At 42.2% G+C, this 17320-nt stretch overlaps 1 protein-coding gene across 14 annotated transcripts in view; it reads right to left on the bottom strand.

Annotated features, from left to right (window-relative positions):
• Positions 1 to 17320, bottom strand: part of SPESP1 (sperm equatorial segment protein 1) — a 55099-nt gene that overhangs the window by 11898 nt on the left and 25881 nt on the right. For 12 of the 14 annotated variants that reach the window (XM_075007210.1, XM_075007206.1, XM_075007207.1 and 9 more), the window contains 2 exons: positions 10595 to 10679; positions 1403 to 1440 (listed from right to left, as the gene is read on the bottom strand). In XM_075007210.1, the coding sequence (XP_074863311.1) occupies positions 1403 to 1440; positions 10595 to 10679 (123 nt within the window). Of the gene's footprint in view, positions 1 to 1402; positions 1441 to 7456; positions 7616 to 7730; positions 7920 to 10594; positions 10680 to 17320 lie in introns of those variants that run through there. The other 2 variants (XM_075007219.1, XM_075007218.1) reach the window with 2 other exon arrangements.

Here is a 17320-nt window from a genome sequence, read left to right as displayed (position 1 = left end):
ACTTCAGACATACACAGACAGTTATATAATTATTTCTTCTACATAATCTAAATGATTAATTTCTACTCAGTTTTCCTATTTGAACCCTAACCATATTTGGAGTTTTCTGATGATGTCCAAAGATGACAAGTGCCTTTTGCTAAGTAACTCACAGCAGTTCTCTTTGCCTTCAGCAAAATTGTAAGCGCATATCCCAGTCTCTCGACTGGTACTCTAAAACATTCACAACTGTATTTTTAATGTCTTATGTAATCTTTCCATTTCCTGTTGACTGATGTTAGAGCGTCATACGAGTTTAACTGATCATCACTCTTTTATGAAACACAAAATGCATTCTTGGTGTTAGCTTACTCCCCAGAAACACCAAATCTCATCATCATCGTTATCATCAACAACCACCATATATTTGGCACCCATTGGTGTCTGAAGCCTCTCTCACTATTTCCTTCCATCTTTCCCCATCCAGTGTGGAGTGGCTTAGTTTGCATAGACTAGGTCCGCAGCAATCTACTACATCTTTTGTCTGTAACTTCCTATATAATTCCTCATTGGTGACCTGCATCCATCCTGATCATTTTGAAAACATGTATTCAGCAGCACGTTGTACAGATTTGAGACATAGGTGATAACGAAAGATGGTTACCGCTTCTGCCTATCACAAAAAGCCTTGAAGTTAAAGCATATGGTAAATTTATTTGAACAGCACTGGGTCAGATGAAAAAGCCTGAAAATATTCTATTTGGAGGAAATTCTGCATCTATGTCATCTGTGACTTGAAGAAGAATGAAAAATAGAGGGAATGTCGGAAAACGATATGTGAACAGAACAGTTCCTAAATACAATATATTTCAGTGTATCCCACCAAGCACCAATGGGTCTCTTTAAATTGAAATGAAAGTACTAAAATAAAGAAAAATGTCAACACACATTCTAGAATAACCTCAGTAGTGAAAACACTTACCCTGCTTAGGAGAAAGAATAAACATATTTACTAAGGCAAATACTAAAGTTAAACATGTGCATCTTTGCAGGACTGGAACAAAATTAATTAATTGGTTAAATCTGTCACAGAACATGCAGAGTTTCCCTTCCTTCTCCATCTCACCCAATGTAAGACTTGATCCTGCTCTCACAGAAGTCAATGGAAAAATCTCTTAGCAGCAGAATTAGACCTGTTGCATACATTGTAATTATGAAAAAAAATAAGAAAAGTATTCTCCTTTGTTTTGACATTAGTGACATGAGAAGACTGATAATCCCAAACTACAAAGAAATGCTGTTAGGCATATCTCCTAAATCAGGGACAATTCCTTCTTTTCCTTTAGAAGTATCCTAGCATACTGTGGGTATAAACAGAAACTAAAAAATACATTTGTTTTCAAAAGCCTAAAATTAAAGTTACCTTTATATGTTCAAGAGTCTCAAAGGTATGTTGGAATGCTAGAAGAAAAAAACACTTTTAAAATTAAAGTTAGTTCTTGAGCATAACATTTAAAATCTCACAATGCCAACGGTATGGCACAGACTGGTATTTGGTGTTCTTTTATTTAATAAACTTGCCCTTTATATTATACTTAAAAGTGTTCACTTCATATTATACCAACAGGGAAAGAAATCCCACTGCAAAGCTAAAATATAAAATTAGAAAAAAAAAGAGTCTCTTTATTTCAATCAATATTTTTCTGGAAGTTTATTGACGGTTTCTCAAAAACCTCAGCACAGGCTGAACCTCTCTAGTTTATCACTCTCGTCTAGCAATATCTGTGGTTGGGAATACTTTTAGTTTGCTGGATGTCCACTTATCATGGGTATGCCCAGGTTTCCCATGGTCTCATAAAATTTGTTTACCGCCACCAGTTGTGGTTCCCAGTGTTCTGTGCTGTTATTTCGCCCTAATTTACCCCTAAGTTTCTTCTAAGAGCCCAGTAAGCAGTGGAAGTATTGGTAATGCTGCTAGCCAATATTGACCTCCTTTAGTCTGGCAAATACTCTCATTTGGCACCGGTCACGTTCCAAGGGTGCTGGACTAGACAGGTTCAACCTGTACCACCTTCTCTGATTTAGGCACCCAAACAAGGTGTCCAGATTTTCTAAACTGCCCAGCATTCATGAAGTCACCTCACTAACATGAACAATGGAAGCTGCAGGGTGCTGATCTCTGAAAATCTGGCCATTTCAAAGCAAGTGCCTAAACTGAAGGCTGACCTGAGTCCTTGAAAAGCTAATGCTTTAACTTCTGCATGAAAAATAGAGAAGAAATTTTCAACTGGTTTCTCAGAACCCTAAAGATGGAGCAAAGAAATGTGACGCTTAGAATTACATGCCAAACCAGATAGTCAGGAACTCTTCCTACTTGCAAATATTATTTCTTTAAATTAGGCTGCACTCTTCTGTGGATATTGGATTGAGTGTTTCTGCCAGCAGGTGAAGAAAACCAAAAAAGATTACTCAAGACCACAGTAAGTGCCAACTCTCTCAGTTTAAGAAATTCCACTACAGTAATCAGTCACTTATGAAATCAGAAAATGGTAAAACTAAACACAAGGGGGAAAATAAACAGAATAAAGAGAAAAAGTAGAATCCTGGTCTGATACCATCCAATTTACAAATGCCATCAAAATATTATCAGTCTAGGACTGCCTGAACTATGAATCAATTCAACAAAGGTAAAGGAAACATTTCTGAACTGTAATGGAGAACTGATCTGTGGAAAATTACTTCTGCATAAGAACAGACTTCTAGACACAAAAAATCAGTTGGGGAATGAACAGAACTCTATGCAGCATCTGAATAAATTGATTGCATTGATGCATCCTATCAAAGAGTCAAGATCTTCTGGATGCCTTTGCAGAACAATTGTAGGAAATCTGGTAAAGCCTTGTTGTTGACTTCACAGATATTGTAATATATTTCTTTTTCCCACTCTGTGCTGCCTAAAAACTGTATCTGTGCTGCAGATACATTTTGAAAGCCCTTCATACATACAAAAAGTCTTAAAGAATTCCATGGCTGCATTTGACGTATCTAAAAATCAATTATTGCTGCCGTCTACACAGCAGGAGGTCAACAGGAGAGCTCTTCCCATCGACTTTCCTTACTCCTCGCAACTACCAGGAGTGCCAGGGTTGACAGCGGTGCCATGACAGTTCTATTTAGCATATACCTCCTATGCACACTAAACTGGAAGTGTAGATGTACCCGTACCTTACCAACTCTGCAGCAGTATTGTCCTTCTCGGAGAAATAGTAACTAACACACAGAGCTCTTGAGCAGAGGCATTTAAGAACTTACTTGACCGTCAAACTCACATGGCATGCCAGAGGCAGGGTAGGAGCCTCATAGCTAGCAACCTGTCTCCCACCACAAGGTCTCCATAATTGTAACTGTGTGAGAATGCCCGTGGGGTGATGTGGGACATCAGCCTCATTGCACTCTGGCTGCATTCTCATTTGGTGTTACTGACTAGCCATTTGTGTTCAGAGTCTCATAAAAAGGGATTCTGTGCTTATACAAGCACTAAGGGGATTTTGTAAGTAGAACAGATTGTAATGTTAAACATTCCTAAAATTGAATAAGTAGCAGTACTGGGCCAAGTGGCCCACACCTGGAGTGGCAGGGAAGCTGATTTCATACTCCAGGTTTAGCTGCCAGTAGACCACAGTAGTTCAGAATCTGTCCAATTCTGCCTTTTTTACAAGTTTTGGTCCATGCCAAAGTTCACAGGCATCGATGCCTCACGCTAACTGCTCACTGCTTAAGCTTACAGCAGATGTTTTCAATCTGTGGTCCACATACACAGACCCTTGGGTCCACAATCTATGTCTAAGATTTCCAAAAGGGTCCACACCTCCATTTCATGTTTTGTAGGGCTCTGAAAATTTAAAAGGTTGACTATTACCATCTTACAGGATACAGGCCTTTAGAGTCACTGCATTATTGCTTTAAATTGTCTATGCCTTACTTAGCAAATACCTATAGGCAACAGGTGAACGCTGATTAAATCATTTTTGTCTGTGAAATTAGAAAAAAGATATTGTAATTTAGAAGATGGAAAGCCTCTCTGCTGGCTGTATTGTGATTTGTCATCTTTGGAGGACAGATGTAAATTGAAAAGAGAGAAAAAGGGCTTGGGCTGTCAGGAAAATATTGATTTGTACTCAACTGTCTTCTTAAAATTTCTTTCAAACCTTCATAGAATAAGAAATCATTCTGGAGCAGAAGACCTATCAGACATGACTTGACACTGTATCTTCTTGTCCATAATATTATAATATAGTCTTGCTATCCTTTGAAATGGGAGTTATCATGACACAAAAAATGCTGACATATTATTGCTGTCAGCCAGGAACTTAAAAGTCACAGATATAACATGTGCCAGTTTCTTAAAGGTATAAAGATAAAAAGGAATTTCACATCTCCTTTAACTGTTGATTATAGTTCTAAATATTAGAATCAAGTACACTGGAACAATAACAAGCTGTCATTTCCTCTTGTCTATAAAAGCTCCTTAAAACTCACTGTTTATCATACGGCAGCACCTTACCTTTTACATATTTGCATTAACCGTTCAACTTTTGACATGTTGATTATGTTTTAGGCAACAAGGCTGCAAGTAAAGGATGCCTTTGCAACAAGTTCACCCTCACCCCAAACCAAGATTGGAATGCCACTTTAAAAACTCCATTTAGTCATTGATTTGTGAGGACAATTAAAAATATGAAGTACAAATCTTCAGTAAACAACAGAAGCAGACACATTATGACCACATCTACACTAGCTGCTTCCTTTCGGAAGGGGCAGGGTAATGAGCGAGTGGGGAAGATGCTAATGAGGCACTGCCATGAATATTCAATACCTTGTTAGCATAATGGTGGCCACATGCGATTCAAAAGTGCCGCTTTCCAATTACAAGCTGCCCATGTAGACAAGGGTCTTTCAAAAGGACCCCCCGTGCTTTAAAAGCCCCTTCTTCCTAAAACCAAATAGGAAGAAGGGGCTTTCAAATTCCAAGGGGTCCTTTCGAAAGGTCCCTGTCTACACAAGCAGTGCACAATTCAAAAGCGGTGCTTTTGAATTGCACGCAGCCGCCATTACACTAATGAATTGCTGCATGTTCATGGCAGCACCTCATTAGCATCTTCCCAACTCACTCATTACCATGCCCCTTCCAAAAGGAAGGGGTTCATGTCGATGCGGCCTATTAGTTTTTCATTTCTGTAGAACTGATTTGGAGTACCTCAGTTCAGAAGACAAAAAAAAAAAAAAAATCAGTCAAAAGGCATAGAAAAAAATGGATGGAGAAAGTCACACTTACATACAGATCATTCCATCTCCGAGCAAGCCAATCTACTTTTTGCTCCTAATCTTGCAAGTCCTTACTCATTAAACAGGTAGGAAGATAAAGTCCTGGTGCTCTAATGCTCGTGTTAGCAGAAGCTACATGTAGGCAAAAATATTTACCGTTTAGGTAAAAAAAAAAAAAAGCCTCTATTAATACGGAAAACCTATGTTTTTTGTAGCCTGATTCAAGAGTATTATCACCCGCTTTTCAGAAGCGCTGAGCAACCTATTAACTTCTTATCTAACTTTCTATCAATATCAAGATAAAATATCTGAATTAATATGTAGGGAATGAAATTAAGACACTAACGGCCAAAAACAACACACACACATTATTAACTACCAGAGACAAACAGAGTGGAGAGAGAGAGTGATCAGATTCATCTACCAATTTTCACGCTACCCCACTTGCTGGGAGAGAGGCTCAATCCATTAAAGTTTCAAAACAGTAATTTTGCCTTGCCATTTTTCCCCAAATAAGTAAACATTATATCCCCATGTGTTCTGCATAATGAGACTGGTTACGAGAATTAACATCTGACCTCTAATGACAAAGCATGCTTGTTATTTTTCAGTACCACAGAGAAACAGGGTGACTTTTAGTCCTTTGCACATATATTTTCAAGAGGAACATAAGACGTTAATTGTTTAAGTAAGTCTCCATCCACAAACACTCCTTCCTCTTTTTTCGTTCATTTATAGTTAATTATGTTGTTTGGTAAATATGCATGGAATTAAACATATCACACACCTTACCAGGCCAATTTCCCTTAGCTCTATTGGAAAAATTTGACATCACTAGCTCTTTTTACAAGCTTACACTAAACTTCAAAACTATTTACGTAATAAATAACAAATATGTCTAACCCTCCAAGCCTGCAACTGAATGCATGCACTTGGACCTTGAAGTCAATAGGGCTACATGTTGATAGACTTTTGAGACAACACACTCTACCACCAACTTCAATTAAGCTCAATCAAGCAGATCTGATTGCAGGACAGGGTTTACATTTGTGGTAATGCTAGTACATTCATGTAATAACAAGAAGTCCTGTGGCTCCTTATAGACTAACAGATATTTTGGAGCATAAGCTTTCATGGGCAAAGACAAGCAGGTCTTTACCCACAAAATCTTATGTTCCAAAATATGTTAGTCTATAAGGTGCCACAGGACTTCTTGTTGCTCCCGAAGATACAGACTAACACGGCTACCTCTCTGATACATTAATGCAATGTGCAGCTAAGGGCCCTCTTTGATCTGACGCAGTCAAGTTTCTCTTTCTGGGGGATTAAGATACACCCCCTCGGGTTTTTTTTTTTTGCTTTATCAGCCTTGTACCCCTAGAATGCTGCATCCACATCTTCGATGTGCTGTTCAGTTAATCACCTTGAAAGGTTCTGATCTATCCCACTGGAATCAATGGGAGCAGGAGCAGGGCCTCAGAGCTCATCCCCAAAGCCCTCCACGCTGCAATTGTTAAGTGTTTTGACTCAGAAGGTGGCTGCCTTCCACCACCTGACGCAGGAACAGAGCCGGCTCAGTCGGGGATACCTCCCAAGACAAAAAACCCACCTCTGGGGGGCGGTTTTCAGGCTTGTCTACACTGGGGTATTTTTGATTTTTTTCGGTCAGCTTTTTCGCTTGTTGGTTTTTGTAGGGAAGGGGAAAGCCTCGCGCCCACACCGCACACCTTGCGCCGCTGGAATCGGGGCGCTTCGCTCCCCATAGCGACCCCCCCAAACAGCGCGCTTCCGCCCGCCCCCTTTCCGCTCGCAAACCGAGCGTGTGCAGAGGCAAAGGGCCTCCGGGGGGCGCTTGTCCCACCACCGCCCTCCTCGCCACCCTCCGGGCACGAGCTCCGGGCACCGCGCGGGGGCCTTCGTTTGACTCCCGAGCTTTCCCCGGCACCCAGCGCAGGCTGCCCGCCACGTCCCCTCCGCTGCAGCCACCACGCTGCGCTCACAGCTATGGCGGTGGTCGGGGTCTCCGCCCGCAGCCGGGAGAGGCCGGCGGGCCCCGCAGCGCCGGGCGGGGAGCGGAGCGAGCCGGGGCCGCGCCCAGCGAGGGGTCCCGCCCTCAGACGGGCAGGGCGGTGCCCGCCGCCCCGGGCCGTACCCTGCGTGGCGGGGCCCGGCTCCCGCGCCGAGGCGCTCTGGGGCGGGGCTGCCGACAGGAGGGCGAGCGCCGCAGCGAGCAGGAGCAGCCGCTCCCCGGCCATCCTACGCGCGGGCCCGGGGCTCGTGGCGGGCAGGCAACCGTCACTCGCCGCGCCGAACCCGCCCCGCCCCCAGCCCGGGCGTCGTCTCTGCCGCGCCCACCAGCCTGCCCGCCTCGGGTCCCGGCCTGCGCCCCCCCCCCCCCACACGTTAATGACACCTCCGTATCTGACCATTTGTTGGGCACGGGCGTGCGCGTGAACCAGGGTCCGTCTCCATGACAACCAGCCCCACAGAGCAGGCTCCCCCCGCCGCGGTTTTCCGCTGCTGGCTGGAGTTGGGCTTGAAGTCGACGGAGCACCGAGACCGGCCTGCAACCGGTGCCACATGAGTCAGCGGAGGCTGGCACGGGCCACCGGCACGTCTCCGGTTAGTGTGCAGGCACCCTTCGGTTGAGGCGGTGTAGGGCTCAGCGGGGAATGTAACAAAACAAAACAGCCCGCCTGTGGCACTGAAAAGACTAAGAACATGATTTATCAGTCTTTAATGATCTGTTCGTCTTTAAAGTGCCGCATGAGGGCTGTTCTGTTTTGTTAGAATACAGGCTAACAGTGCTCCCTCTCCTTCCTGTGGAATGGAGACGAATGCACATGTGAAGTGTGTTTAAGCCAGAACCTATCGCAGTTAGGAGTGAGAAATATACCCCTTTTAAATCAGACTATAAACATATTAAACATACTCATTTCAATGGTAACACTGTGGCCTGCTGTTATTAATTAGGCGTGTGACCTTGGTCTGTGTTTGTGGGGGTTTTGGCAAGTTATCCAAACTCCCAAAACCTACACAAAGTGCATTCTAATAAAATTGAATCAAATAAGATCTGCAAAACTGAGTTCTGTGCAATGGCTCTAAAGCCTATAATAACCGGCAAAGATTTGTTTAAATTCATGATCCTTCAAAAACAACAAATCTAGTGGCACTTTGAAGAATAACAAATTTATTAGGGTTTAGGGCATAAGCTTTCATGAGGTACAACCCACTTTCTTCATTAATTTACAGCACTAAGCTGTGGACCTTCCAGTGCTCAGCTGCATCCATCCATCTCCTTGCTGATTGTCCCCTGCTACAGTGACTCTTCACCATTCCCTCCATAATTTTGTCAAGGTTATTTCCCTGTCTGTGTCTAATGTGATTAAAGTACATAAGCACACACAAAAAAGGGATGCAGATGTTTCATGCATGGCAGCTGCTAAACAAACTAGTATGGTTGCTCTAGACTTTCAGTAGAAATTATATATGAGCTTTCAAGGTAAATAAGACTGTCTCTCACCATAGTGCAAATTTTTACAGAAGTCTCCTGTTGTTGCACTCAGCAACGCAACAGCAAAGTCAGAGCCTAAATCTCATTTTCAAAAGGAACTTAGGCACTGTGATTTGGAGCCTGTGTCTCTATTCAGCACCTTGCACACTAGAACCTCTGTATGTTACTGTAATGCTGCTATTCATGATCACTAAGGGTACATCTACACTTACCGGGAATGTCGACTGCTGCTATGCAATTTTAGGCACGCCAATTGCGTATCTAAAATCGATTTTGCAGCCATCGACATTGGTCCCTGTCCTCACTGCAGAAAGTCAACAGGAGTGTTCCTCCCGCCAATGTTCCTTTAAACATCGTAGCTTGCAAGGAGTTAAGGGGTCAACATTGACCCTAGAATGTGCCATTTTGCACATGCATGAAACGGTGTCCCAGAAAATCGAACCTCAGCATTCGATCTTCCTCAGTAAGTGTATTTGTAGCCTAAAAAATTTTCCTTCAAGAAAGGAGGAGTGAGATAGGGATGAGTGCCACCAACCTCAACTGGACTAGTACAAACATTAGTCCTGTTTTCATTCAGCCTTGATTTACCCACCTTATCCCACCATGGTTGGCTGAGCAGAGTTTGGGTGAATATTGTATTAAAAAGAGGTATTAAAAAAAGAGTTTTTTGTTCATGTTAAGCTAATAATGTTCTTCTCATTTGCTGTTTAAGATAGACCTACTAATTTTATTGTATGGTTAAGCAGGGTCACAAATCACGCACGTAAATGATGTGTAAAGAAGAAGAGACAATCCTCTGAGATTCCCTCTGAGCATGAACATTGTTAGAAACTTTCTAACAAGAACCATGTTAAGGTATGGGTTGTTAAAAAGGGTAAGGTGCTTTTTGTGACTTTTCCAGAGAGGACCAAAGAATCGTTATCTACTGAAAGTAGGTATTTCTGTATCGGCCAAAGTTTTATATGCTGTATAGAAAAAGAAATTCATCTCCAGCAAACCAGCTAGTGATCCTTGATAAGAAGAAAACTATCACCCTTAAGAAGCTGAGAGGGATTATTTACTATGGTTGATCAAACTTTCATGCATATTTTAAGGGGAGATGGGGCATCAGAAAGATACATTAGGATTTCTAGTTTGATCTGTCACTGCAGAGTTAGTAGAATTACAAGAACGAGAAACCTTTGGGCAGTGATGAAATATTTGGATTAGCAGAGGCTGCTGGACCTTTATAGTGTCTGAGGAAAAATGAACAAGAAGCTTTTGTATTTAAAGAGGTAACAGAATCAGGGAGTTATTAGTGGAAGCTGACAGAAATAAGCAATCTGTGGATACTGAAAAAGATATAATCTGTGCTGAAACTGACCTAGCTGTCAGAAGAAGTGACTGAATGCTCTGTTTTTCTAATACTGTAGTATTACTTCCGGACTGTGAAAGAAATCCTCTAGGGGGAGTCAGAAAATGGTTTTTAAGACTTCCCTTTCAGTCAGATATTATCAAAAGATTGAAGGACTATGAGAATGATCAATTTTTTTAAAAAAAATAAGAATAATTAAAAAGCTCTCCTTTGTTCATGAGGGATTTTTAAGGGAGAATGGGGACAACAGGCTTATAAACCAAACAGAACTGTTAATAAAGGCAGAATCTCATATGGCAAGCTACAGACTAAAAAGGACACTGCCTCTCAAGGCGACTTCAAAGACAGACACTTTCATCTGTCAAGGGATTTTTGGAAATTCAGTCCATGCAAGCAAGGAGCTTCAGGGTTCAAAGACTTACAGTGACACTGCCAGGGTGAGAGTAGCCAGACAAAATGAAGGAATGGGAGGTGGAGGGTCAGCCAGCCAAGGTCAAGACTGTCAGTCTGCAGAAATACAAGATGTGCCATTTTAGAGATGCTTGCATCAGCACTTCCAGCTTCCTGGTTAAGTCACCAGATACATATGTATAGTAAATAATTAATTAAATAGAAGTTTGGCTAATATAACTCTGCTGTTTACTGAATATTAAAATTAATTGTAAGTTACAATCGTAAATCTCTCGATGGAATTTAGACTCTGTCTTTACAAAGAATTCTGGGCAATTTACTTACAGGTTCAACCTTTCTAATTTGAAACTCTGATCTGTCAACATCCGTAACCTGACATGATTTTAGTTAGCTGAATGGCCACTTACCGTGAGTGTGACCAAGTTTCCCATGGTCCCATAAAGTATGTTTACAGCCATCAGCCCTGGCTCTCAGTGTTCTGTGCTGTTATTTAGCTGTAATTTACCCCTAAATGTTTTCTAAGAGCCCAGTAAGCAGTAGAAGTGTTGGTAATGTGCTAAACAAAATTGACCTCCCATGGACCAGCAAATTCTCTGGTTCAGCACTAGTCAGATTCTCAGGATGCTGGACAAAAGAAGTCCAACCTGTATATCCAGAAGTTATCACTCCATAGTTAGATTAAAACCACATTCTCATTAACTGGCTTACAACCCTGATCCCGCAAACACCTATGGAGTTGTTTTAAGCCTGTTAGTAGTTTTATAAAGTCAGTGGAACCACATGTCCATAGAAAATGTTAAAAAGAGAGAATTCCCACTAAGATGAGCAACATTTAGAGATTAACCTGACCACCAGTTTCAAGTGCCTCTCTGCCCATGGACTTATCTAGACTCCTCCCAATGACTGATGGCAGCAGAGTAAAACAGACTGGTTAATAAAACTGCCTTAGATGTCTATCTGGCTCCCATCACTATGGTATCTCAGCGCCTAATAATCTATCATCTATCAACACTGTTATGAGGAAGGGAAATATTATCATCCCCATTTTACTGACAGGGAACTAAGGCAGAGAGCAGCTAAGTGACTTGGCCAACATCACACAGGAAGTGGTCTGTGGCAGATCAGGGAACTGAAGTTTTCTAAATGCTAAACTATCTACTGGACCATTTTCCCACTGCCAAATGGAAGTAGCTGAGCTTTAATTTGTAACATCAGTTTAAAATAACATCTACACTAAAATTGGCTTCATTGTGATTGATGCAGTGGTGTCGATTTAGTGTGTCTGGGATGACACACTAAATCAACAAACAGGAGACCACTCTCTAGCTAATGTCTGTAATCCTCCTCCCTGAGAGGCAGAACTTTGTTGATGGGAGTGCAACATTCTAAGTTGATCTATACATCAGTATCAGCTTTGTAGTTTACATACATTAACTAGCATAACTTAGATCAACTGACAGCATTACCACGGACCAACCCTAAGTGACATAACACAGATTTACTGCATGTAATCGAGTTAGCTTTCCCATGCTGAGAAAGTATAATCCTGGGGGAGCGATGGCCAGCACTGCAACGGAAAGCCCACCTTCTGCAGAGATCAAGCTCCACAGATGATCTTGTTTTCTTTCAAGAAGGCCGAGTTCTGTTTTATAGGCCTACTTGGTTTATGTCTTCCAAGTGCTGTATTCTTCCCCATCCAAAGGTTGGCTGTAGCATATTTTTGTAATGTACTGCTTCCCCTCCACAGGACACAAACACACAGGACAGTGAGCTCCACTGTCATTTTCAAGTTAGAAATATTTCTAAGGGAATGATCCAGATCAGTGAAGACTCAGAGAGAATCTCCTCTCTTCTTCCTCAGATGCAACAATAGGCACGGCACATAGATGTTAGACCAAATGCTTCTCTGAGATGACTGCCTGCATAGATCACCACTGTAAGGGAGGTGCATACCTTTGGGTGAGCAAGCTTAGAATTTTTGCACAGCATGGCCTCAGCAGATTCTGCCATTCAAACATTCCAAGTTCACATGTTAAGGTGGTGTGCAAAATCCAGTGTAGATCAATGCAGGTGGTCATCCCAAAGAACCACAGCAATAGCAACTATTCTTTACATTATCCCACAACTGGAACAATTTCCTAATTCCTGTTTGCCAGATACTTTCTTTTAAGACTAACTTTTTCAATGAACCTTTGTTCTCATCAAACCTTCTCTATTCCTCCTTTTTCCTAAGCTCTTTTGTCCTTTTCTTGAACTGATGAAGATAGCTGGCAGCCTAAGATAGCTATCCAGCTGAGTTTACCAGTAGAGGAAAGAAATGAGATGCGGGGAGGGGGTTCTGTTTGCTTGCTTTTTAATATTACAGGTATTTGTATAAGGAAAAACTCACTGTTGGAGGAAAATTCATGTTGCAAACACTATTATTACCTCTTCCTCCACCAGAACCTGTGGGGGCCCTGGCTAAATAGACATCCTGAGCCTGGAGAGAACTACCCTAGTCCTAGTCATGAGTTTTTGGAAATGCAGTCTGTGTCCCACTTCCAAAGAAAATCAGGTGGGGAAACCTGCGGGTAAGAGAGACATCTGTCAGAGTTTCTCAGGAAGCAGGTAAAAGAACAGCAGGAGGAAGTGGCTTGTCTGCATAACATTCAGGAGCACAAGGATTATCTGGAAAGGAAGATGTTAGCCTACTGGAGAAAACTACAGTGAAGGAAGAAGAACTGGCTGCTGTATGGGGAGGAGATAGCTGCTGACCATCATGGACAGTAGACAGTGGTCCATCCCCTGTTCAAGTCACCTTCTTCCCTTGTCAGAAGAAAATTTACCAGTCACAGAGTGGTTTCCTCAGAATTCATTTCTGTCAGGGAGTCACATGTTAGAAATCACCTCAGGAGTTTCCCACCTTAACAGCTATGTAAGTCCTAAAGACATCAAGGGACCTGATCCTGCTGCAAACTATCCGGAGGTGAAAAGGACAGCCCATCCATTCCATGCCACCCTGACATCTGTGTTATCTGCCTGCAGTCCTCCTTGGGGTTCCAAATCCATCTGCAAGGGACTCCCCAGTGTTCCTCCTGACAGGCTCTCCATCAGCCCAACAACTGTAAGTCTTGAGCAACATGCCTCTAACCAAGCCACCCTAGTCAAAGAATAAAGTATTGGGGTATAACTTAATATTTAATTTCATGTAGTCCAGTTGGGATATTAAGGGGCTTGGATTTTATGTCCATTGTTCACTTCCATTGTTTTGTTAAAATTATTAGTTCTGCATTTGGTTGTATCCCCTAATACAGTTTCCTCTTTGTTTGCACCTTTGCTGCATGTCTGTTTTCCTTTAATTCTCAGACTGCTCACAGGTGATAGATACTGACAGAGGGGGTGAATTTGTTTTCTTCTGACTGGGGCATTTACTAGCAAACATATCATTAAGTTTACTTTGGATGTTATCTAGGCCCTGGGGGCAACACACCACCATTTGGTAGATGCATTTATACCAATAAAAAAGGGTTTTTATCAGAACAGCTAATCAAATAATCATAACTGTTTTCTTAATAAAACAAAGCACTTGGTCTGTCCCATGAAAGCTCATCATCGAATAAATCATTTTGTTAGTCTTGAAAGCGTTACATTTCTGCTGCTTTGTTTTGTTGGAGTACAGACTAACACAGCTACCTTTCTCAAAACAAAAAGCAGTCAAGTAGCACTTTAAAGACTAGCAAAATGGTTTATTAGGTGAGCTTTCGTGGGACAGACCCACTTCTTCAGACCATAGCCAGACCCTGTTCTGGTCTGGCTATGGTCTGAAGAAGTGGGTCTGTCCCACGAAAGCTCACCTAATAAACCATTTTGCTAGTCTTTAAAGTGCTACTTGACTGCTTTTTGTTTTGATAGTGTATAGACTAGCACGGCTTCCTCTCTGTTACTATACAGCTACCTCTCTCTTTTCGTAACAGATAGTTAAGCAGGCACAAACAAGCCCTGAGAATGACCCCTGCTGCTGAGTACTCTCATCACCAGGCTCTTGGCTATCCTAGGGGGTCTCTCGTTATTTTTGCCAAAAAAGTTAATTTTGTCCTGATTAACAATGGGAACACTCTGAAATCTTTAATATTTTCATGAGAAAGGAAGAATTACTTGCACAGATCTAGTTGAGAGTTCCTGGCATTTTCAATTAAGGGCTGAAAAAGAAGACTTCAGTAGAACAAGGAAATTCAAGACTATTTATCTGACATTTCAATGGAATAAAACATGATTTATTTTTAAGACTCTTGTATGCGTCATATGAAAGAAAAACACCAGTTACCTGTTCCGTAAGTGGTGTTCTTCAAGGTGTGTTTTTCCATGTCCATTCCACAGTAGGTGCTCATGTGCACCAGTGCCAAAAGTTTTTCCTCAAGCAATACACATAGGCAATGTCTACACTACAGCGATCTGGCGACAGAAGTTACTGTCAGAAGCGATCTTCCAGCAAAACTTCTGTTGACAGATCATGGCCCCACACAAAAACGATCAAAAGAGCAATCTGCTGTCACCAGAGAGCAGCCAGACTGCCCTGCCACTCTCTCGATAGACCGGCCAACCAGAAGCTCACCAGGGAGGGCTGCCCAGTGAACTGGAAAGCCCTCACTGTTGACAGAGGCCCACCCCCACCCCGAGTGTCTACATAGCTTTTTTGTTGACAGAAACTGTTGACAAAGGAGTTGTTCCTCATTACAGATAGACAGAATGCTGTTGGCAGAAGTGCCGAGTGTTGTTGACAAACTGTTGACACGATGCATTTTGTGTGTGATTTGCAGTGAGTTTTGTTGGTGTGGTGTGGTATAAAGGGCATTGTGTGTTCCCCCCTTTCCTCAGTTCCTTCTTGCTAGAAATTCCAATGGTGAGGAAGAGAGGGTGGGATGAAGAATGGGCAAGAGCAGCACACCTCAAAGAATGCCAGTTATGAACCAGGTAACTGTCTTTTCTTGAGTGATCGTTCATATCCATTCCACAGTAGGTGACTCCCAAAAAGGAGGGTAGGAGTTACAAAAAAGTTGCAGCACAGCTATCAAACCCAGCATTAGACCTACTCTGGGTGATGATGACTTAGTGTATAGTAAAAGTGTGCACCGATGATGCTGTAGTTGCCTGACAAATGTCCTGGATCAGGATAGGAGCCGAGAATGCCACTGAATAGGCTCGTACCCTAAAGTGCCACTTTCTAAATGCATGCCACCCATGTAGACAGGGGCCTTTTGAAAGGACCCCCAGACTTCAAAAGCCCCTTTTTCCCTTTTGGTTTAAGTTAACAGGGTCACACCTTGAGCCCTTGGGATTGGGTAAAGGTGTGTGTGTCCCTGAAGTGTGGAAGGGATAAAGGAAGGTCAGGTTGGCTGGTGCTGTTGCACAGAGCACACTGAAGAGGAGGAAGTCTGAGAGTTCCTCAAGCTCCTCTGCTTATAAGGTAAAGTTGCCCCCTCCATGCCTCATCCAGCACTGCAGCCAAGGACCAGAAGGGAGGGTTCTGGAGTACAGGGGCCACTTACCTGGTCTGGTGGCCAGTGATGTGAAAAGCGCTGTCCCCTGCTGGCCACTGTCTTTCTGGTCTGACCACCCTCTACAGTATCACTGTAACTCCGACTGTCCTCATCCCTTTCCATGTTATGGAAAACAATTGAATTCCAGGCACATCCCATTTTCCAGGCACAACCAAAGCCTGATTCTGCTTCAAGTTACAATTAGAGGAAGCTGCATATCAAATTTGGTGGTCCTAGCTCTTACATTTTAGTAGGAGTTCTTGTACAAACATACTCAGAGATGCACTGACAGACAGACTCACAACAGACACACTCTTACATACATAACACACATACTTATATATCAAATCACTGATTTAATTTCAGTGCTAAGTTAGAGCTGCACTGACAGCCAAGTCACATATGTTTTACCATGAAACAAAGTAAAGTAAATGAGAGAGAAGGGAAAACAAGCCGTATGGTTTTATGGTTATTATTTGAAAATTAAATGTGTATTTAGACAGTGCCGAACTTTCAATCTGCTGCCATGACAGAAAGGTCATAAAAAAGCAAACAAGTACATATTTAATTCTTTAGCCAAAAAAACTATTGAAAGAGTCTGTTGCCATATTATCACAAAACCACAGAAACCAGAATTTTTCAATCTCCAATATCAACTGCCAAATGTCACCACATAGCTAACAAGCAGAGAATATTACACATCAGGTGGTAGTACCTCCCCCATCAATCTGATTCCAACCCAAATAAAATGCAACTTAGTTGAGAAGATATGTGGAGAACCCTACAGTGACTTCGAGACAAATGATGGCATCTCTCACACCCAATAATACATGCGCAAGAGTCTGAATATAGTGTAACCGTCTGTTTATTTATCAATAGCCTGATGCTATTTCCACTGAGGTCAACAGGAACTTTTCTGTTGATTCCAGTGGGACATACATTTGCCTCTAGTCTATCCCCCTGCCAATACAGAATGTACCCTACAGTTCTGATGTTTTTAATTTTAAATATATCAATCATTAAATGGACTATGAGATCTCTGTAACTCATAGATAGTTGAAGAGGCTGCACTTACTTGAAATTTTTCCTGATATTCATACCACGTTTTCCTTTAATGGAATATATCTATTCACTTTGTTTTTTACACATCATAGAATCATAGAACACTGGACTGGAAGGCACCTTGAGAGGTCATCAAGTCCAGTCCCCTGCCCTCACAGC

Source organism: Carettochelys insculpta, chromosome 12 (genome assembly GCF_033958435.1).
Source record: "Carettochelys insculpta isolate YL-2023 chromosome 12, ASM3395843v1, whole genome shotgun sequence".
Taxonomy (NCBI): domain Eukaryota; kingdom Metazoa; phylum Chordata; order Testudines; family Carettochelyidae; genus Carettochelys; species Carettochelys insculpta.
The sequence above is the reverse complement of the archived record's forward strand: the minus strand, read 5'-3'. Positions and strand labels throughout refer to the sequence as shown.